Raw genomic sequence first — 23,457 nt, forward strand, 5'->3', positions numbered from 1 at the left:
TCTTTCCTTTTAAAGCCTTTGTCATGGGGCTGGAGAGATGACTCAGCAGTTCAAAAGCACTGGCTGCTCTTACATAGGACCTGGGTTTGATTCCCAGCACCCACATAGTGACTAACAACAGTCTGTAACTCCAGTTCCAGGGAATCCAATGCCTTCTTCTGACCTCCCCAGGCATTGCATGACACAGATGCACTTACCCACATGCAGGCAATATATGCATACACATAAAATAAAAATCGTGCAATGCCCACGGAGGTTGTCAGATCCCCTGGAACTGGAGTTACAGACAGTTGTTAGCTATCATGTGGGTGCTGGGATTCGAACCCGGGTCTTCTGCAAGAACAGTCAGTGTTCTTGACTGCTGAGCCATCTCTCCCTCCAGCCCCATAATAATAAATAAAATATTTAAAATTATCCAAAAATCCCGTGTTATGCATTATTAGAACTACTTGTTCTCTTTTTTCCCCCACTAGATGAGAGCAGATGATGTCCTTATCTTGTTCTCTATGATAGATTCAGTCCGAACAAAGGGCCTAGCCCTTAAAAGACCCCCAGTAAGTAATCATATAAGGGAGGGCAATCAGTGAACATTAAATAACATCTGAAGAGAACCTAAGCAGACTGGACAATAGGCAAGTAACAAAAAAGCAACAGGTGCAGAAATCACAATCCAGCCATAACTAGGAAACAGCTAATTTGAAAGTCCCACTTTTTCTTAATCCTGGAGTCATGCCTTTTACAAAATAACCAGAACTCAGCATCCTGTGCTGTTCCTGTAGCAGGCAGAGAACAGCCCATTTGTTGGCTTGGCTATCCCAGGGCCTCTGAACTTCTTGGCAGATCCTATATCACCATCTGGTCTTTAGCATCCCTCCTGAAGTTCATTTCTGCTCTTGTGTAATCAAATGCTCTGCCCATTGATCTTTTCCAGGATGTAAGGTTTTACCTGCTGTTTGCTGGCTACTGCATCTCATCAAAGTACCAAATGGTTTCTCACAGCAACGGGAAAAGAGGTTCTGGTTTTCCAAATTCCAAAATCTCGTCTTGAAGATTCTTGGAACCCCCTTCCTCAACATAAGTTCACAGTATTCTGAAATGATTATGCTGGCAAAAGAGAAAATGCTCATATAATGAATTAAAATTAGTACATATGATTTTACTAGACAACAACCTGAAGGGGAAAAGTCCAGTTCCATAAGTTAAAAAACCAGAAATTGGTCTGACTTTTAACCTGTTTATTGAACCTTTGCTAGCTGGAGAGAAAATTTTCATGGGAACCAGAGAGAGACTGCTGCACAGAACATCCCCTATAAGGGTGAAGGGGACTTAAGTTGATTATGTGAAATAAGTTAAAAATGAAACAAGAAGCTGCGCGTGGTGGTGCACACTTGTAGTCCCAGCACTCAGGAGGAAGAGACAGGCCGATCTCTGTGAGCTCAAGGCCAGCCTGGTCTACATAGTGAGTTCCAGGACAGCTGGGGCTACAGGGAGACCCTGTCTCAAAAAGACCAAAAAAGAAAAAAAAAAAAAAGAAACAAGAAATAGAGAAAGCTGTGAATCATACTGTGTGTGATTAATATCCTTACTAGTACACTGGAATTTACAAAATTCTAGTACTTTCTCTGACCACATATCCTTATATGCACTACAAACTAAGACACAATGGTAATAAGCCACACGAGGAAATTAGCATTGTCTATGAAGCTATCAAAGCAGCCTTAAATGCTATAGCACTGTAGAACTGAATATGAATCTCACTGCAAGCCTTTTTTCTGAATCATAAAAAAGCCTGAGCCTTATTTATAATGTGATACCCAAAATAGATACACACCCTGCTTAATATTTGGAGAAAGATCTGTATGTACTACCCTGCACTGCACAAGATCTGACAGTAAATGTGAATTTTCCAATCCATTTTTTCTAGTGTCTTTCCCTCTAAACATCAATATATGAACCATGGGTGTTTAGATGCAGGCAAGATGAGCCATCCTGTCATGATGAGACTTGATACTCTAGCTGCCCCCCAGACTGCAAAGGGTTTCCTTTTCAAAGCAGCACTACATCTCATTAGTGTGTACCCCACTCTTGATTTTCCTTGCAATGTCCTATTCTTGGATTTTCCTTACAATTAGGAAATTGGGATTTTTCTTAAGAGGATCTGTGTAGCAAAAGGTATAATGAGGAACGCATCTCAGATCTTTTTGCCCACAGAGGACAGAGTTACCAGCCCTGAGAATTTTTTTAAACCAGTCTGGCTAACAATTTGGTGCCAACACCAACTGCTGGTTAAATCATCTAATCAGCAGGATAGGGCTTACTGTTCCCTTGCTTTTGTGAGTTAGTTTTTTGAACATTTAAAGTTGCCAACAATCCCAAATGGTACCTCATTACTTCTCCAATTCGTTTCTATTTGAAGATAAAAACTATCATATTTGGACTAAATTTTAAAAAGCTGCATAAGTAGCAAACCACTGTAGAACCAACAAATACAGGCCTCAAGGAGAATGGAACAGGAAATTTTATATCAAACCATACAGGGCAAAAATGAATCTCTATACTTTTAGACCTATATTCATCATCGGTAACACTGGATGATTTATTGAGCACCTGCCCGTGTCACAAGAGGAGCTCTAGGAATTTAAATTAACAAAGCGAGACTTATATAGCCTATCAATTTTGAACCAAGTTGGAACATTTGCTTATAAAAACAAAAAGTTTCTTCTGCTCCTAACCATTTAAGATTTAGTCTTCTTCTAATTAAAGACAGAGGTTAAAATGCAAAACTGTTTCATACATGACTTTCAACTTACAATAGATCAAGCATCAGTGCTCACGTTTATAGCTGGAGGAAGTTATTAAAACGGTGCAGATATCTGTAAAAAGAAAAAAATTACTTGATATATTTCAAGTAACACAAAAAATTTCAGTGAAAACATGATATTCATGATACTTTAATCTAGACCAGAATCTTCTTCCTTCTTCCCAGGTTCTGTTTTTTAAAACTCTATTAACTTTCTGTACCTTTATTGCTGATGTCCTATGTTGTGCAAATTCCCACTAATTAAATATTTAAAACAAAAGATTCCTACTTATTAGTAATTTTTAGTTAGTATACAAATAGTGAGTTTCATTGTGACACTTTCATATATATGTATCATTAGATTCATTCTTTATATGCCCCCAACCACATTCCCACACCCTCCAAACCCCTCTTGTTGGTCTTCTTCTTCCCCCTAGTCTAGCCTTCTGCCTTCATATGTCACATATGTTTAATTACCACCTCTTGTTTTTCCTTCCCTTCCCTTTAGACCTTTTCCTCTCTTTTCTACTTTTATGTCATATATGTGTGTGTATATATATATATATATACATAAATTTGAATTCCACAAATGAGAGAAAACATATTTGTCTTTCAAAATCAAAGATTTCTTCCTAGAAAAATGTATAGGAAACGTGTTTGAGTCTTTGACTAGAAATTGTAAACAGAGCATCCTTCCAAAGTTTTAGTTCCTGTTTATATAATCTTGTGTCCCTTGACGAAAATCGTCTTTATATTGCCTTACTGTGAGTTCTACTTGAAGCCCACTAATAATCCAATAATTATTGTACAAGTATAGTAAAAATACATTAGCGATACTTAGTTCTTTAAAATATTTATTATATTTATTTTATGTGTATGAGTGTATTGCCTGCATGTATGTGAGTGCACGCATGTCATGTAATGGCCACAGAGGTCTGAATAGAGCACCCAATTCCCCTGGAACAGGAGTTACAGAAAGCTGTTAGCTGCCATGTGAGTATTGGAAATCGAACCCATGTCCTCTGCAAGAGCAACTAGTGCCCTTAACTGCTGAGTTATCTCTCCAGCTCCTGATACCTAGTTTTTATTACATACATTGTGACACAATGATGTCATTAGGGGAATAAGTAACATTAGTGTTAGGTGCCAGATTAGAAACCCTAATGAGGTATGCAGTATTTCCCAAAACTTTTTCTATTCTGTTCCCGTGAAAGACATGAAAAATTCAGAATACTCTAAGTATCAAGACTGACTGCCTATGAGCAGTCACACACAGTCATTACTGGCTGTATGAGAATTTGAAACTTAACCAACACAGTCCCCTCAGTCTATCCACAGGATTAAGGCATTTTAAAATCTTTTAAAAACTTTCTTCAATATGAACAGCTTGTTATGTGAATTCCCTTATTTTCAGCATCTTTCTTTGGCTCCATTTCTTTCATCACTGGCTATGATCATCACAATAACTATTTTGTCTTAGCAGAATCGTTCAAAACAGATAATCTGACTAACACTATTTAAAGCTTAAAAAGAAAAAGCCACTCTGAAGCAATTCTACCTTCAGTCCTAGCATTTTACTAACAATAAAAAACTTTGTCTCTTTTAATAGCATCTATGTCTGTTTGACTATACAACACACACACACACACACACACACACACACACACACAAATGGGGCTAGAGAGATGGCTGAACGGTTAAGAGCACTGACTGCTCTTGCAGAGGACCCAGGTCCGATTCCCAGCACCCACATGGTGGCTACGATCACTCCTTAATTTCAGTTCCAGGGGAATCTGACGCCCTCTTCTGATCTCCGTGGCATTGCACAACACGGGAGCACTCACATACATGCAGACAATACACTCATACACATAAAATAAAACTAATAATAAATTTTTTTTAAAAAGAATAAAATGAAGATGTTAAATCTCTGCAGTCACAAAATCCTCCCACCCCAACTGATGACCTCTCACTACCTTCATCTGCTTATATACACTTGTATTTCCTAAAAGTAACTTATTTGGAGGTAATTTAAAGAGATTTAAGAGGCCTCATGAGGCCTCAAATAAGTTAAAACATACATATGAACAGATTATTTTAAATTGTATTTAATATCAGTAGAATTATTTGTTATTCTTATAGACTACATTTCAGAATAATCCTTATAACCCATTATTAATAATATTTTAAAGATGCTAATTAATCTAGAATATAGAATTTAATTAAATTAATATGGAATTCTCAACACATCAGAAAGCCCTTTTTGTCTATAAACAGGAGTAAGAAGGTCTTCCATATAAGCTCAAAGTAAGGTAGAGTTCCAGCAATTTCCTTCCCATCTCTTCTTAACAGAGAGAGAGAGAGAGAGAGAGAGAGAGAGAGAGAGAGAGAAAGAGAGAGAGAGAGACAGAAGAGAGACAGAAGTAGATCCCTGTAGATCCTATTATCAAAACAAAAAGCATGACTTCAACTAAGCTAATAACGATTAGTAATAGCCAAGATGCATACCATGTGACTGACACTGCAATATAAGCCTTATGTGAATTATTTCACTTGACACTCAGAATGGCTCTGTAAGCTATCCATAAGGAACTTGAGAGTTGAGGAGGTTTTTAGAAGCATAGAAGCATATACCTAGAAAAGAGGTGATGGAATTCAACTTCTTACCCCTAAGCCCCATACTCTTGCTGTTCCCAAGACACAGCATTTTTACCAATCTCATTTTATTAAAAGCTTAGAAAATCTTCAATTATCCTTTCAGAACTCAAACTTTGTGCTCCAGTCTTACCCTTAAACTGCCATGTCTTTTAATTCACTTCCTTCGACATCAGAGCCAAATAAGGGAAGAAATCTTCTAAAATTGAATCAGCAAGAAATCAGAATCAGGAACTAATAATGAAATTTTTAAGAAGTAATAAGGCAAAAGTTTAAAGAGAAAGGAATTTAAAGTACCTATGTAGCTTATCAATGAAAAAACAGATACATTACTTGTGATATAGTCTCAAGTGCAGTCTTTTTTTTTTAAGTGCAGTCTTTTTAAAAATTTGTGCGTGCGTGGTGTGTGTGTGTGTGTGTGTGTGTGATGTGCACATACACGTGTGAATGTGTATGGGCACATGCCATCATGCACATGTGCCACAGTGCACGAATGGAAGTCAACGGACAACCTCAGGTGTCATTCCTTACCTTCCACCTTGTTTGAAACACAGTCCCTTATTTGCTGATGCATATGCCAGGCTAGCTAGCCCACAAACTTTCAAGATGCTCCTATCTTCACCTCCCATCTTTCTGTAGGAGTACTGAGATTACAAACACATGCTACCACATCTGTCTTGTCTTTAGACAAGTTCCAGGGACTCAAACTCAAGTCCTCATGCTTGAACAGTAAGTGCTTTATCATTGAACATATGACCATTGAAAAACTTAAGTGTGAATGGAGAAATCAAGTTGGAGTATGTTGTATACCAAAAGATACCATGCATGTACTTTCTTCTTGTTTTGTTTTGAGACAGGGTCTCCCTATAGCCCCAGCTGTCCTGGAACTCACTATGTAGACCAGGCTGGCCTTGAACTCACAGAGATCCGCCTGCCTCTGCCTCCAAAGTGCTGGGACTACAGGCGTGCGCCACCATGCCCGACCTGCATTTACTTTTTAAATCTACAAAATAATGTTATATAATGATATGGATAGACACACATACGAAATATATGTATTTAATTTATTTTTATTTTATGTATATATGTATTTTGCCTACATATATGTAAGTGCAGCACATGTGTGAAATGCTTGTAGAGGCCAGAAGAGGGTGTGTCAGATCACCTGGAATTGGAGTTACTACTGATGGTTGTTAGCTGCCTTGTGGGTGCTGGGAACCCAACCCAGGTCCTCTGCAAAAGCAGCCAGTGCTCTTAACCACTGAGCCATCTCTCCAGGCCCTATAAATTATATTAAAACACTGATGAGAAGGACTAAAAAGCTCTACCTCAGGAATAAATGATTATTTCTATGGGATCAGGGAGTTTGTGAGCTGGTAGGCAAAACGTAAACAAGGAACCGTGGCTATGCAATAATGTGTTTGCTTAAAACATGAAGGAAAGATAGCAAAATGTTTGTTGACCTTTGTTCAATGCAGGTGGCATTTATTTTGCATTAGTCTCTACCATTTCCTGAATGCTTAAAGTGGCTTTCAACACAATTTTTTTTTATCATTTTATAAAGACAGAGATATATTCGCTGAAGAAAAAGAAAGAAGGCCAAGGAAAGAGACTGACAGAAGAGTACCCCATACTCAGCACTGATGACAAGAGTGACCACTGAGCACTGCACATTATGAGGATGGTGCTGTTATTAGCAGTCTCGTTAAAGTAATCGTTAGTGTAGAGGGAGAAGAGAGATGATGAGGGATACAGTGTCCTTACGGGTGATGTGAACTATTAGAAAATAGAATTAAAGTTTGAACTGTGACTGGTTGCAAATGTCAAGTGTCTTGGATAGGCTGGAGTTCAGTATATTCAGTTATGGACTTCAGTATATCCAGTTATGCAGAGTAAGAGGATGGGTGTCCCTGCATCCCAGCCAATAGCTACAGAACTTACTGGAATAAACTTCAATTACTTGAGACTGAAGATCTTCCTGAGAAAATAATTAAATCTAACCCCAATTAGGTTTCACATATATGCAGTCTGATTAGAGAAATCCCAAATAAGCACCAAAAAAAAAAAAAATAGGGACAACAGAAAATTTATCAAAGGGAGCAAGGTGAACCAATAGCTGTCTCACAGCGTAGAAAATTTAGGACATAAGCTTTCCCACCCATCCCAATACAAAGGAAGAAACATTTTACTTATTCTCAAACACAAAATTGGTCCAGATACTAGCAGGGATCCCAAATGAGGTGCTGGTGGCAGCAAAGACCAAGTTTGCTGGGAGAGCAGACTTCCACCTAGATCACTCCAACTGTTAGTTCAGCCTGCAGCTAGAGGCAATGCACTTTACTCAGGAGAAGCAGTGTGCATCTTATTGTGCTTTAAGACTGACAAATCCTGTTCCAGAATCCTTTACTGTCATTGTGAAGGCGAAGAAGCATCGTTTTTCTTACTTTGCAAGAGCATGACTGCCCACGGCCGCAGCAGGGCAGCGGAAGGCGGTTTGGAAACCAGCACCGTGCAGCAGCATGGGGCTCAGCTTGGCGGCGGCAGCCTCTCTCTGGGATCTGCAGCTAGCCTGCAGTTCCAGTTCTGGCAGCTGTGGCCACTCAGTTTAGGAAGTTCAAGTGGTGAGCTCTGGCACAGGCTCTACGTGGATAAAGAAGAGCAAATTGTTACAGTTTCCACAAACATGAGGAAAAGAGCTCCACAAAGAACTGTAATGGGAGCAGGGATGGAGAGTAGTACAAATGAGACTCAAATCCTTTTGTGCTCCTGGGGTGGGAAAAGGCCAAGGGAGTCAAGTCATAGTAGCTTGCTGCTGTGAAAGATGGTATGTTTATGAAAGACTTGGTATTTTAAAGGAAAGAAGAACATAATAAAAAATACAAACTGAACTAGGTCATTTTCCTAATATATTTATAATCCTTCTAAGGTATGGAATCCAAGGAGATTTTCAATGAAGGAAGGAATGGGGGTGTGGTTTGCAAGAAACTGCAAATGATCAAAACACCCACTTAACGAAGACTCTGTAAAATGATAATGTTGTCATTTATAACCATTGATAAACGTGTCATACTCAATACTGTTTTGAAGAGGAACTTTATGAAGAAACTATAATTGTAGTCTACATATTAAATGTATAAAAGAAAAGTAGCAGTCTGCCCAGAGCAGGGCCTACTGAGCTTATAAGGCTAGGTGAGATGAGAGGAGCTGGAGCTGAACAATAACCTCACTGTTTGAATACAGAATTAGCCTCACCTTTCAAACTGCTCCCACTGATCACATAAATCCATTAGCCCACATAATCGCCAATTTACAAATTGTTTGCACATAAAAAGAAAGACAAAATATCAAAATGAAAAGGGTAGGAGTGGGGTAATTTTAATGCAGTGTTGAGACCTAAGAAATGTCCAGTAACATTTGTGGTACCCATGGAACTGAAAACATTCATCTTCTTACATATGCCCTATATTGGGCCGCATTTCATAACTGGCTCATTGATAGCACAAGTATGCCTTACTTACCCAGTTCCTTGCCCATATCAGGAATCATGCTGTCTTCCCTGAGAGAGCACCCCTGTGAAAGGATCCCATCAGCTAACCTCTAGGAGAGCGGCAGAGGAAGAATGCACACTGACCTAGCAGACCCAGCCCTGTCTCCTGACAAGGGCACAGGGGACACATGGGCTGTCTCTACCTTCCTGAGTCACACACAGGTGTAAACACAAGCGTCACAGGGAAGGATCACATGGGGACCAGGAAAGACGCAGGCATGCTGCACTTCTGCTGTCAAGGTAACAACCATCTTCGATTCCTGGCAACAAGATCCTTCAGGGCTTGCCCTCAGAGACACCAAGGGATTAACCAGACACTCCCTGGGGAGGTCACTGTTCTCCAGAGGGCTGGTCAACATGTTCATCCCTTCAGAGGGGTGATGCCAGCAGCATATAGACAGAATTCCTTGTCAGCGTTTCTCCACCATGAGGGACACAGTCCACAGTCCTTACACTTCAAATCTTCTTCCCGCTTCAGTAAATACTTGATACAGAGGAATCTGTCTCCAGACAGCGACATATGATAACTGCTGGCAGCCTAGCCTTCATGAAAAGTGATTCATAAACAAATCAAAACACTTCCTTTCAGTGATTCAAATCTTATTATCACAGTATTTGAGGATTTGATGATACTTGAAGGTCATCCTGAATACAAAATTTTGAATGAAATAGCGTACTTGAAGTTCAGAGCGATAAAGGACATGTTCCTTCAATAGATATAGGTGCTCCTACTCTGTCATATGTGCCCATATGTTTCTTCTGCCTCAGACAAATGATAAACTTGCTCTAGGAAAGTCTAGCCATTGAAAGACCTCAAAAAGTCCTCTTTCTTCCCAACAGGTCTCTCCTAAGTAATGAAGGTCACAGTTCTTTAAGCTACTAGATAGGAAATGTTTCCTGACTTTCTGAGATCACTGCCGTGGCTCAGACACTCTCAGCCTTTCCCCAGAAGCAACCGTGCATCATCAAGAACAAGCATCATGTCACAATTCCACTTCAGTTACAGGGGACAAAGCCCAGACATGGAGAATATGGCAGCAGGGGTCTAAGTGGGTAACTGAGATGCAGCTAGGAAACCTGCAAAGGAGGGTAAGAGTGGCACAGAGCATGCTGAGTGCCACCCAGGCTCCAGCTGGAAGGGTGGAGAGTGACCCATTTAGAATGAGAAGAGGAAAGGGAAAAATATAAAAAGAGGAAGCAGATACTTTAAGCCATATGCCAATCTGATCAAAACATTCAGAGCCTTCATTACAAACATCTCCTGATGTGCTATAGCAGTAACTTTCTAAAGTTCTGGTTAAAGAAAAACTTAGAGGGACTGGAGAGATGGCTCAGCAGCTAAGAGCACTGGCTGCTCTTCCAGAAGATCCAGGTTTGGTTCCCAGCACTCACATGGAGGCTACCAACTGTCCATAACTCCAGTTCCAGGGGATTCAATGCCCTCTTCTGACCTCTGGCAGGCATTGTACAACATGGATGTACTTACATACATCCAGCAGTACACTCATACACATGAAATAACAATAATAAATATTTAAAAAAAGAAAAACTTAGAGGTAGCGGACGTGAGCTCCTAGGGGATGCTGAAAATCAAGGGGATGAATATTCTTGAATTCAAGATGGAAGAAGACATGAAAAAAGTTGTTGAAGTTGTGAACAAGTGTTGTCTGATTGGAAGAACACTGAAAGTTAAAGAAGATTCTGCTGGTGAATGTGCCAAAAGAGCAATGCAAAAGTCTGGAAAAACTGGAAGTACAATATTTTTGCAAATCAGGGTTATAATGTTGGCTGGGAAACCTGAAGAAGTGTTTCCCATGGCTGGTGTGGCAGTCCCAGCAGACATTATGGAAGATAAAGATGGGAAAAGTTGTGGAACAGGCACTGTGATTTCTGAACATCGAAGCTGTGTGAACTCTGTTTGATAGCCAATTGCTGCTTAATACACATGAAATGGATGAGAGGCCCTTACCACAGGAAGAATTGTTTTCCCCATCCTGAATGTCCACAGCAACTTCCTATCAACTTGGTGATATTAGCCTGCAGTTAGGACCAAGAGGTCAGCCTGTTGTTGCCAATCATCTGAACAAAAGCATTGTCCTGGGAAACAGGGCCTGCAGGAATGGAAATGGACAGCGCAGAATTTGGAATAAGAAAGAAAAATAGAAAGCATGGGACCTCTTAGGGGTGATATGGAAAACATGGAACAATTCAGATCTGGCACGATCGTGGGTTAGATAAAGATGGACTGTGGCAAGGGTGAAGGATCTGAGAGACTTTGTCAGAAACGAAATGGGGGTGTCTCCAAGCTTTGGCAAGCCCTTTAGCAGAGGAACGGAACTAGTAAGCAAAGCACTGAAGAAAGGAGAGAGTTGCAAAGGAGGGAGGAGGTGACCACGTTGGGAGTGCTGGCATGAATAGATGTGTGTAGGCCTAGTCCATGGTATGGATTTAGAAGGCTCTTAGATTGACAAAATTGGATTGCCACGGACTACATGGGCTTCACTGAGCACATAGGCTCTAGCACTGAGTACATGTATTCACGGGGCCTTGACCGCAGGGCCTCAAGTGCTAAATACATGGGCCGCACAATGGGAACATTGACTCTGCCAGCATCAACTTTGGCCTGGAACAGATGATTGTGCCCACTAACCACAGGGGCCAATTCACTGAATGCATGAGCTCTGATGTGAAGTGCATGGGCTCTACCATTGATGGCATGGGCCTGAGTATGGAGTACATAGTATCCACAGGCATAGGGTCTGGCCTAAAGCATGTGGGTCCCAGGATGGATGGCATGCCAACCACCTGAAGTACACAGGCTTTGAGCACATCAGGACCCAGAGTCTGAAATACATGGACCCAGAGTGCATGAGCCCAGCCATAGGCAGTGGCATTGAGTGTGTAGGCTTGGTTAGTGGTTGTAGCAGTGCCAGTATCCCTGTGCCATTGGGATGGAGCATGGAAACTTTGGAGGAGCCTCACCGTTTCCTTTGACAAAGACAGGGGCCTTGCTCCTGGGGTGTCAGATAATTATTTTTAAAAAGTCTCTCATTTAATTTTACATGGGAAAAGCTAAACAACAAATTCAACAAACATGGCCATGTGCTGTGTTCCAGCATCAAGATGGAAAACAGAAAGTCTGAGGAGAGATACTTGTACATCCATTTTTTGTATATATTTTATTTTTTATTTCTCTCTTTTTTTTTTGGTCTTTTTGAGACAGGGTCTCCCTGTAGCCCCAGCTGTCCTGGAACTCACTATGTAGACCAGGCTGGCCTTGAACTCACAGAGATCTGCCTGCCTCTGCCTCCCGAGTGCTGGAAATAAAGGCGTGCACCACCACGCCTGGCTTATTTCTCTTTTTTATGTGTATAAGTGTATCGCTTGCATGTATGAAAGTGCACCCATGTTGTGCAATGCCCATGGAGGTCAGAAGAGGGCATCAGATTCCCCTGGAACTGGAGTTACAGATGGTTGTTAGCCACCATGTGGGTATTGGGAATTGAACCTGGGTCTTCTGCAAGAGCATGTAGTGCCAGGCCAACTCTCCAACCCCTTGCACATCATTTTTATTGCAGGACTATTCACAATAGCCAAATTATAGAATCAGCCTAAATGTCCATCTACAAATGAATGGATGAAGAAAGTATGGCACAAATACACAATGGAGGAGTTTTGGTTTTGGTTGGTTTGGTTTGGTTGTTTTTGAGACAGGGTCTCCTTGTAGCCCCAGATGGCCTGGAACTCACTATGTAAACAAGGCATGCCTCAATTTCAGAGATCCACCTGCCTCTGGCTCCTGAGTGCTGGGATTAAAGGTGTATGCCACCATTTCTGGCTCCACAATGGAGTATTATTCAGCAATTTTAAAAAGAGCAAAATTATGTCATTTGCAGGATGATTGATGCAATTGAAAACATGATACAATAATCTTTATATTAAGCAAAATAAGCCAGACTCAGACAATTATTACATATTTTATCTCACTTGTAGATCCTATAGTTTATAGACACGTAAAATTATATATATAATGAAAACAGAAGTGAACTTTCTGGGTGAATGAAGGAACAGTTGGAAGTGGGGAAGGAGGCTTTGAATATGATCAAAGTACATGATAACATGATACAGTTTTATGAAAACATCTTTATGAAATCCATTACATGTACAGTGAATATTAGTCCATAAAAAGAAAAGACAATTCAAGGTACATGGTGTGCTTGTTTGAGCTGTGGTGGTTGAGAGAGCCCACGAGATGAATGGCATGAAGCTGAGTGGCAGAGAATGGTATTCGAAGTGATAGAAAGGCTTAAGGAGTTGCCTTTCTAAAACATCAATACCATCAGGGCATGGTGGCACAGACCTTTAATCCCAGCCTGTCTCAAAACAAAAAAAAATCAGTACCAGATTTCTGAATCTGGTTTTATTCCCTTGTTAACCATTTTAATTTTTTGGGTAGGTACATTAGAAAGTTTTCAAATTTCACTTGATTTTTGAGGTATTGGAATTACTTTTTTAATGACTACAGTTTCATTGGACTGTTTACAGTGACATTGCAATGTGCATAATTTTTGTAGTTATGACATTTAAATGACTTTAATAATTAGATCCGAAAAAATAAATTGCTGTACGAGCCCACAAATAGCAATGCTCTGTTTCCATAATGTGCCAGAGACATTCATGAAACTGTCCTATTGCATTCTTCTAACAGGCACTCCTCAGAACTCAGGCAAGGATCCATGGGAGGCAGAACAGGTCTGGGCTGAATGAGAAATGCTTCCATGTATCCCCAAAACACAGAAATTTTTTGTGTTGATTAAGCAAAAGTAATTATTTTCATTTTATTTCACTGTTCAGTTATTAATACAGCATTTCAAATAGTACTTATCTGTATAAGAGATCCTGTTCAAACCTTTTCATACTCCAGTGTCCTGTGCATCACTCAAACACTGCCCAGCTTGAACTGATCATTCCACTCTTGAGGCCGATTTTAAAAACTAATCTATAGGGGCTGGAGAGATGGGTCAGAAGTTAAGAGCACTGACTGCTCTTGCAGAGGACTTGGGTTCGATTCCCAGCACCCACAAGGTGGCTACAAACAGTCGTTAACTCCAGTCCCAGGGGAACCTGAAGCCCTCTTCTGACCTCCGAGGCACTGCATGACATGGGTGCACTCACATACATGTAGGCAACACACTCGTACACATAAAATAAAAATAATAAATAAAATATTTTTTAAAAAACTAATCTATATTCCCTTATATGGCAGATTTGCTGTACAGAAAGTTTTTGCCTGTTAATGTACAGGGAAACTCTCAATAATCTAAAGCTTTATTGGAAGAAACTAGAGTCACTCAGCAGGAGGAAAAACTGGAGAAGGGTGTTTGAAAGAAAACCCTGCCTTCAAATTCTAAGGCATCAATAAAATACAGAACAAAACAGTCTTCTACAATGGTGTTTCTTAATTTACTTTTTCTCTTCTATCTATGTGGTCTACAGCCAAAGTTTTTCAATCAAAATATTGATACTTTTTTTTCTTTCTCTCTCTCTAACTCAGGGAAAGAATAAAAACAAACAAGTAGCTACAGGAAGTAAAATGGATGATGATCAGGTTAGTAAATCTCTCACTTTCATCTTTATCTTTGCCTAATTAAGAACAATGTGATAAGCAGAAAAGACAGAAACAAAAATTAAATCATAGATGCTGAGGAGTCCACAGCCATTTTTCATTCCTCCACTCTATGGCTGAGTCTATTACATTCCATTTTTTAAAAACTTTATCTTTATTTTTTTGTGTATAAGTGTTGTACCTAAGTGTATATAGGTGTGCACGACACATGGGCAATGTCCAAGAAGGCCAGAAAAGGGCGTCAGATCCCCCGGACCTAGAGTTACAAGCAATTGCTAGCTGCCATGTGGGTGGTGGGAACTGAACCCAGGTTCTCTGCAACAGTCAGGGCTCTTCACCACTGAGTCATCTCTCCAGCCCCCTATTTTGTGAAGTTTTTGCAACATTTTGCAAAAATGATTGTTTACCCTAAATGACAAAATCATCCCCAAGTGCCACAGAATTAAATATGGAAAATAATAGAAGTAAACCTGTACAAGGATTAACATTGATCCTTTTATTCATTCGATCAATATTTATCAAACATCTATTTAATTTTCCAGTTACTATTCCAGACTTGGAGAACAAAGAAGAAAAGAAAACAAATCTCTACCCTTGTGGAGTTTACATTCTATAAAGTTTCTAAGCGAAAAGCAAATAAGCATATAATTTGCCAGGTGATGATAAAAACAATAAGCAAGCATAAAAGAGGGAAGGGATATAAGGAGACAGGTGGGGTGCTATTGTAGATAGCCTCTGATAAGGCAAAGCTTGAAGACAGTACTGGAGCTGAGGTGTGTGATCAGGAGGAAAGCATTCCAGGCACAGCGAACAGCAAGGGCAAAGTTCCTGGGTTTGGCTGCAAGGAACAGCAGGGCCAAACTGGCACGTGTTATGTAAGGAGAGAGGCAGTGGGAAGTGAGGCTGGCGATTATATAGGACCTTACACAGCATGGTAAGTGAGGTCTGTCTTTTCTCTAATTGAAAGAAAAGATAAAAGATGGAATTACATTCCCTTTGCCCCACTGACGGGAATCCTTTATTTCCACTGTGATGGAGTGGAATGAAGGAAAGGGATACATTAACAGGCACCACAACGGCAAAGGAAGAGCCCAGTCTCAAAAATCAACAGGCTGTGAAATTCACATTAAGATCATAGTATGTGGCTGTTGCAACTTTTATCCAAAAACATTGCTAATATCAGGCTGGCATTTGTTATTTCCTTCTATCTAAATGCAGTAACCTCCTATTTTCTCATCAGGTGAACAAGACACGAATACTGCTCTAATTGCCTAGTCATGGGCTAACAATAGCACAGACACGAAGAGAACCCCAGTTTATTCTTCTCAGATAAATCTTGCAGGTCCTTCAGGTTCAGATTAATCTTTCTCACACGTGTCAGCGTGAAGTGATTTCCTCTTCTAGTACCTGTATTTCCAGCAGTCACTCATTTCCCCACATGTAGGCAACTGGGACAGTTTTCCGAAAGATTTGTATACAATTTCACCAGAAATCTTGAAATCTTGCATCTTACAATCTCTCTCTCCCTCTCCCTCTTTTTCACCCCATCCCTCCCCCTCCCCTTTCTCTTCCTCTGCCTTTTCCTTCCCCGCTTCCTACTCTTTTTTCCTTTCTTCTGTTCTCCTCCTCCCTCTTTCTTCCCTTCTCTTTTTCCAGTCTTTTCTCCCTTCCTCCATTTCTTTTTCCTAAAAATAATTTCTACATCTTAAACCTAAAGTTTAGAAATGAAGTTAGTGAATATTTCATTTTAATAATAAATTAGGCACAAAGGACATCTGTTTTAAACAATAAAAAGGTTGTTCTGAAGAGCTCAAATTCTAGTGAATTCTCTTCCTAGTGAAATACTTTTGCGGTCATTTCTGCAAAACACATGAAAAATACTTTGTTCTTCAAAACAGTCGCTAGTCAGGGAAATACGTGGGAACTCTTACTGGTACATCCTTGAGACTCAGCCTACTCTCCTCATGATAGCAACTGTTTCTTGGATCCTAATCTTCCCAGACCCACTGAGATTTGAAGAGCCTCCGGTATGGTTCATCACTATAGCAAAACAAAGTGTAACAGAAATTCTTAAATGTGGTCATTTTTAGCATCCAGCCAAGCACTTTAGGTAACCATCTCCTCTTCTGTACTCAGATATAACTGGAGGCAAACGAATCTCTCCTCCAGCACCTCTCCTACATTGTCTTGGGAAAATTCCACCCATAGACTCTTCACTGAGGTTGTTTCTGTGTGGTGCTGATATTGGATTTATGTGTGAGGTATTGTTCTTTCTGGGTGCTAAAAACGCAGCAGTACCCCCAAAAGGGCAGTATCTATGCTCCCATGGAACTTACCTTCCAGTAGAGAGACATGAACACTATAAAAATAAACAAGTGAAATACAGAAGTTGTGAAATGTGATAAATGGCTATGGAAAGAAAAATGAGCCATGAAAGGGGCTGGCACAATTCTGCATAAATTCAGGGTAAAGCCTACTGGAAGGTCCATTTGAGCAAACAATAGAAAGATTCAAACATGTAAGACACCCCCTCAGTAAGCATTTCTTCATTTCCTTTCTAAAAATAGCTTCTCACTGGGCATAGTGGCACATGTCTTTAATCCCACCACTCAGGAGGCAGAGACAGGCAGATCACTGTGACTTCAAGGCCAGCCTGGTCTATATAGAGAGTTCCAGGCCAGGTGGGGCTATAGGAAGACCCTGTTTCAAAAAGACGCCCCCCAAAAAAAGCTTCTCAGTGGGGAGTTCAAAGATTCATATTTTAGTCACTTTGTTATTGTTTTCTGGTTTGTTATTGCTTTGGGGTTTTTGGGGGGGGTAGATTTTTTTTTTTTTGAGACAGGGTCTCACTATGTAGCCATTGCTAGCCTGGACCAGACTGGCCTGCCTCTGTATCTGCCTCTGCTTCTATCTCCAGAATGCTGGGATTAAAGGAGTGTACAACCATTCCTGACTTTATTTTTCTATTTTTATGTGTATGTGTATACACGGGTGTAGATGGGGGTGCCCACAGGGGGTGTGCTGGGAACCAAAGCCCTGTCCTATTGCAAGAGCAATAAGCACTCTTAATTGCTGAGACATCTCTACAACCCCCTCTGTGGAGAGTTTAAAAAGGCATATTTTAGGGCTGAGAAGATCGCTCAGTAGATAACAGTGCTTGCTATGCAAGCTTGAAGACCTGAGCTTAGATCCCCAGTACCCACATACATAGCCAGGCATGGCAAGGCCTGTTACTTCAGTAGCTATATCAGAACAGAAAAAGGACTGATGTGGCTTGCTGGAGTGAGCCTAGCTGAGAAATGGCAGATCCAGATTCAGTGAGACACCTTATCTCAAGGGAAAAAGGCAAAGAGTGATAGTGCAAGACACTTTTATTATCCTCTGGCCTCCTCATGTGGGCACAGCCACACACATGTACATACAACACATACGTATATATACACACACACACATACACACACACACACACACCACAGAAAACAATACAAACAATCAATTAATTTAAGAGCTGGTTCTTTGAAAAGCTAGACAAGATAGACAGACCCTTAGCCCAGTCAACCAAAAGAAAGAAAAAGCAAATCCAAATCAACAAAATCACAGATGAAAGGGGAAACATCACAACAGACACCCAAAAGATCTGGACCATTATAAGGGAATATTTAAAAAAGATATACGCTATTAAATTTGAAAGCCTGAATGAAATGGAAGAATATCTAAAATCCTGGGAACCACCAAAGTTAAACCAAGAAGAGATCAACAGTTTAAACAGACCCATAACATATAAGGAAATCTAAACAGTAATACAAAGCCTCCCAACTAAAAAAAAACCCAGGCCCAGATGGATTTACAGCAGAATTCTACCAGATATTTAAAGAAGACCTTCAACCAATACTACTTAAATTATTCAAAATGATAGAAACAGAGGGAGAACTCCCAAATTCCCTCTGTGAAGCCAGCATCACTCTAATATCCAAACTGGGGAAAGAAACAACCAAAAAAAGAACTAAAAAACTGTAGAGCCATATCCTTAATGAACATGGATACAAAAATTCTCAACAAAATTGCATACAGATGTACATCAAAAAGATCATTGACCATGACCAGGTAGGCTTTATTCCAGAGACACAGGGATGGTTCAATATACACAAGTCAATAAACATCATTAATCATACAAATGGACTCAAAGACAAAAACCACATTGTCATCTCAATAGATGCAAAAAAAAACTTTTGACAAAATTCAGCATGCATTTATGTTCAATGTCCTAGAAGGAATTGGACAGGAGGGAATATACCGCAACATAATTAAAGCTATATACAACAAACCCACACCCAACATCATTCTAAATGGACAAAAACTGAAAGCATTCCCATTAAAATCAGGTACCAGACAAGTATATCCATTATCTCTACTCCTTTTCAACAGGGTGCTTGAAACTCTTGCTAGAGCAATAAGACAGGAGAAATAAAGGAGTGCTAACTGGAAAAGAAGAGGGCAAACTATCACTTTTTGCAGATGATATGATACTATACCTAAGAGATCCCAAAAGTTCTACCAGAAAACTCCTAGAAATGATCAACACTTTCAGTATAGTGTCAGGTTATAAAATCAGTCTACAAAAATCAGCAGCCTTTCTACATACCAATAACAAGCAACTGGAGAAAGAATACAGGGAAATGTTCCCATTCACTATTGCTGCAAAAAAAAAAAAAAAATCAAATATCTTGGAATAAATCTGACCAAAGACACCAAAGAGCTCTACAAGGAAAAATTTAATTGGTTAAATAGAGAGATTGAGGAAGACACCAGGAGATGGAAGGACCGCCCATGCCCTGCCCATGGATTGCAATAATTAATATTGTGAAAATGACCATTCTACCAAAAGCCATTTATAGATTCATTGCAATTCCAGTCAAAATCCCCATGAAAATCTTCACAAAATTAGAAAAAAAAATCATCCTAAAAATTGTACAAAAGCACAAAAGACAACAGATACTCAAAGCATTGCTATGCACAAAGAGCAATGCTGGGGGGATTACTAGACCAGACTTTAAATCACACTACAGAGCTATTTTTTAAAAAAAAGCATAGTACTGGCACAAAAATAGACACATAGATCAAGGGAACATCACTGAAGACACAAACCCGAGTACATGCAATTTCAGCCACCTGATATTTGACAAAGGTGCCAAGAACACACAATGGAGGAAATAGAGGATCTTCAACAAATGGTGCTGGCAAAACTGGATCCCCACCTGCAGGAGAATGAAACTAGATCCTTATCTTTCACCTTTCACAAAAGTCAATTTCAAATGGATCAAAGACCTCAACATGAAACTGGAAACCGTGAAACTATTAGAAGAAAATATTGGCAGTAACTTACAAGATATAGGTGTAGGAAAGGATCTTCTAAATCAGACAGAAGTTGCTCAGGAATTAAGGTCAGCAATCAACAAGTGGGACCTCATTAAACTAAAAATTCTGTACAGCAAAAGAAACAATCAAAAAAGTGAAGAAAAAACCCACAGAGTGGGAAAAAAAATCTTCACCAGTGATACATCTGACAGGGGTTTAACATCCAGAATATATAAAGTACTCAAAAAAAAAAAAAAGAATCAAGAAACCACATGACCTAATGAAAATATGGGCTAAAGATCTAAACAGAGTTCTCAAAAGGATAAAATAAAAATGGCTAAGAAACATCTCAAAAAGTGTTCAACATTGGTAGCAATTATGGAAATGCAAATTAAAACCACCCTAAAGTATCATCTTACTCCAATCAGACTGGCTAGGATTAGGAGAACAAATGCTGGCGAGGATGTGGAGAAAGGGGAACGAACGCTCATTCACTGCTGGTGGGACTGCAAACTCATACAACATCTATGGAAAACAGTGTGGAGAACTCTTAACAAACTAAAAATGAACCTACCATACGACCCAGTTATACCACTCCTTGGCATATACCCACATGACTCATCCTATTGTTGAGATACTTGCACAACCATGTTTGTTGTTGCTCTTTTCACAATAGTGAAGAGACGGAAGCAACCTAAGTGCCCCTCAACTGATGAGTGGTTAAGAAAAATTGGTGTATTTACACAATGGAGTTCTATTCAGCAGTAAAGAAAGATGAAATAATGAAATTTGCAGGTAAATGGATGTATCTAGAAACTGTCATATTAAGTGTAGTAACAGACTCAGAAAAACAAACGACATATATTCTCCCTCATATGTGGGTCCTAGCACCAAATTAAAAACAGCTATGCCTGATCGGTAAGCATCATCACAATTGGGCTTGTTGACAGTTGTGCTCATTCATTAAAGGAGGGCCAAGCAGGCCCTCACTGGATTATCCAGCCACTCTTCCCAGCCAACTGTATGTAATTTGTCCCTAATCACACATGGTCTCCTGGCTGTTGTGAGGTTTAAAGTATATAATCTGGGGAAGGCTAGGAAGAGAAGCCTTGATCCATGCTGGGTAAAGGCTTTCCAGTGTGCATACCCCAAGGTCAGTCACACACCTCAGCAACCTCTCAGTCATCCATGTAAGTAAGCTCAGTAAATTCATTGGTTCCCCAGGAAAACTTTAATCAAACATTGGCTTGACACTAGGACCTCAAAAGGGAATAAGCATTGCTTAGTATCCCCAGAAAAAGAATTCTCACAACAGATGGAAAATTTATGTTAATGTTATTATGTCTCATAACTATTAAAAAAAAGAAAATGATAATGTAAAAGATGTTAGAGATATTTTCCAAAATAGAAAAAATAAGAACACCTAAGCAAGTGATAAAGGACTGTGGGGTTTGTTATGATGTATAAAGGATGAGACAAAAATAATATACACATAATCTTAAAATTTCCAAGGTCATAGTTTAGTCAACTAGTTTAAGAAACAAAATATATATCTAGTCAAGGTTTATCTGAGAACATTTGTCTTTCTACACAAGCTTTATCTACATAGCACATGGTAATTAAAAGTACTGGACTGGTGGAACTAACCTTATTGATGTTTAACAGCCATACTTTGAGGCCTATACTAATCTGGTCAGAGGGACTTAAAGAACAGTGTTAGTCCCTTCCCCCTCATCCACATCTCTCCATAGACCCCCACAGGATTTCATGCAATGTGTCATGTATGTTAAGGCCTATCTGGTCAAGCATTTGTACCCAGATGTCCCTCGATACAAGTTCATCCACTGGAGTCTAGTCAGCCTATCTAGTCACTCCCTTATAGAAGATATGCGCTCCCTCACCCCAGAGTAATCAATTGCCAATTGTTCCTCAGCTAAGGTTGGGGCCTGCTGCCCATTTCCCCTATGTGTGTACTCAACAGTACAGAAAATAGCACTTAAATACTTTAAAATTAATGTTTGTTGAAATGACTTAATAGCCTCAAAATATGGAAATAAAGGAAATGTGCTTCTTAAATTTCTAAACAAGAACCTGGAAATCTAGGGTTTAGTCTTATCTTCATACTAAATTATTTTAATTAAGATCAGGGATGGAGAGATGGCTGAGTGGTTAAGAGTATTTATTGATCTTGCAGAGGACTCAAGTTTAGTTCCCAGTACCTATGTAAAGTGGCTCACAACTGCCTGTAACTCCAGTTTCAAGGTGATCCAACACCTCTAACCTCTAGGACATCTGCAGTCAGGTGCACATACTCCTACACAGACACATGCAAGTATACATAATTAAAAAGAAAGAGAAAAAAATTAAAACAACTAAGACCACTTATTTTTAAATATTTTTATTTGTTCCTTGATAATTTCATACATGTATACAATGTATTTTTATATTTGCCTCTATTCACTCATATTTCTTTAAAGAATTATTTATTTATTTATCTATTTGTCTTTTTGAGACAGGGTCTCCCTGTAGCCCCAGCTGGCCTAGAACTCCCTATGTAGACCAGAGTGGCCTCCAACTCACAGACATCCACCTGCCTCAGCCTCGCGAGTGCTGGGACTAAAAGCATGTGCTACCATGCCCAGCTAAAAAAAATTATTTTATGTGTATGAGTGTTTTGCACCCATATCGTGCAGTGCCCATAGAGGCTAGAAGATGGTATTGGATCCCCCTGGAACTGGAGTAATGGACAGTTGTTAGCCGCCATGTGGGTGCTGGGAACAAAACCTGGGTCCTCCGCAAGAACCGTCAGTGCTCTTAACTGCTGAGCCATCTCTCCAGCCCCTCACTTATGTTTTTTAGGTTGAACCTTTCCATGATTTACCTACTTACAGAATGCCTGAAACTTACTGAGAAACTGAAGCAGCAAAAGAAAGTCAGTCATAAACTTGCATAGAATATTTTTAAGATTTTATTTTTATTTGTGTGTGTGTGTATGCAAATATGCATATGTGCATGGATACCCATGGAGGCCAGAAGAGGGTCAGATGCCTGGGAGCTGGAGTTATAGGCACTGGTGAACTGCCCAATGTGGGTGCTGAGAATCAAACTCAGGTCCTCTGGAAAAGCAGCAAGCACTCTTAACCTCTGAGCCATCTTTCCAGCCACCTAAAATTTTTTTAAGTACAGATTTCTGCATCACATCTCAGAACTTTTGCCCTTAGCCTCTTACCCCACTCAGCACCAAAGTTCAAAAGGCAGATTTGTTTATAGCCTTGTCTCTGTTTCCACCATTACCAGTTCTCTGACTTGAGTGTTATTTTCTTTTCTGCTTATGGAAATATTAAACAACATTGTTTTATATCCCAGTCAGTTGTGGTTGCTTTTCAGTACAGTGAGCAATCCAAATACCTACCTCACTATATTGCTAGAAACAAAACTTGCAAGTCAGTATCCCCAATTTTCTATTAATCTGTC

The 23,457-nt window shown here is 39.7% G+C and overlaps 1 protein-coding gene across 2 annotated transcripts in view; it reads right to left on the minus strand.

Annotated features, from left to right (window-relative positions):
* Window positions 1–23,457, minus strand: part of Slc4a4 (solute carrier family 4 member 4) — a 476,303-nt gene that overhangs the window by 446,741 nt on the left and 6,105 nt on the right. For both annotated transcript variants that reach the window (XM_008829281.3, XM_029561709.1), the window contains exon 2: window positions 2,811–2,873. In XM_008829281.3, the coding sequence (XP_008827503.1) occupies window positions 2,811–2,824 (14 nt within the window). In that variant the 5' untranslated portion in view covers window positions 2,825–2,873. The remainder of the gene's footprint in view (window positions 1–2,810; window positions 2,874–23,457) is intronic.

The sequence above is a fragment of the Nannospalax galili genome, unplaced genomic scaffold (genome assembly GCF_000622305.1).
Source record: "Nannospalax galili isolate Female #2095 unplaced genomic scaffold, S.galili_v1.0 scaffold50, whole genome shotgun sequence".
Taxonomy (NCBI): domain Eukaryota; kingdom Metazoa; phylum Chordata; class Mammalia; order Rodentia; family Spalacidae; genus Nannospalax; species Nannospalax galili.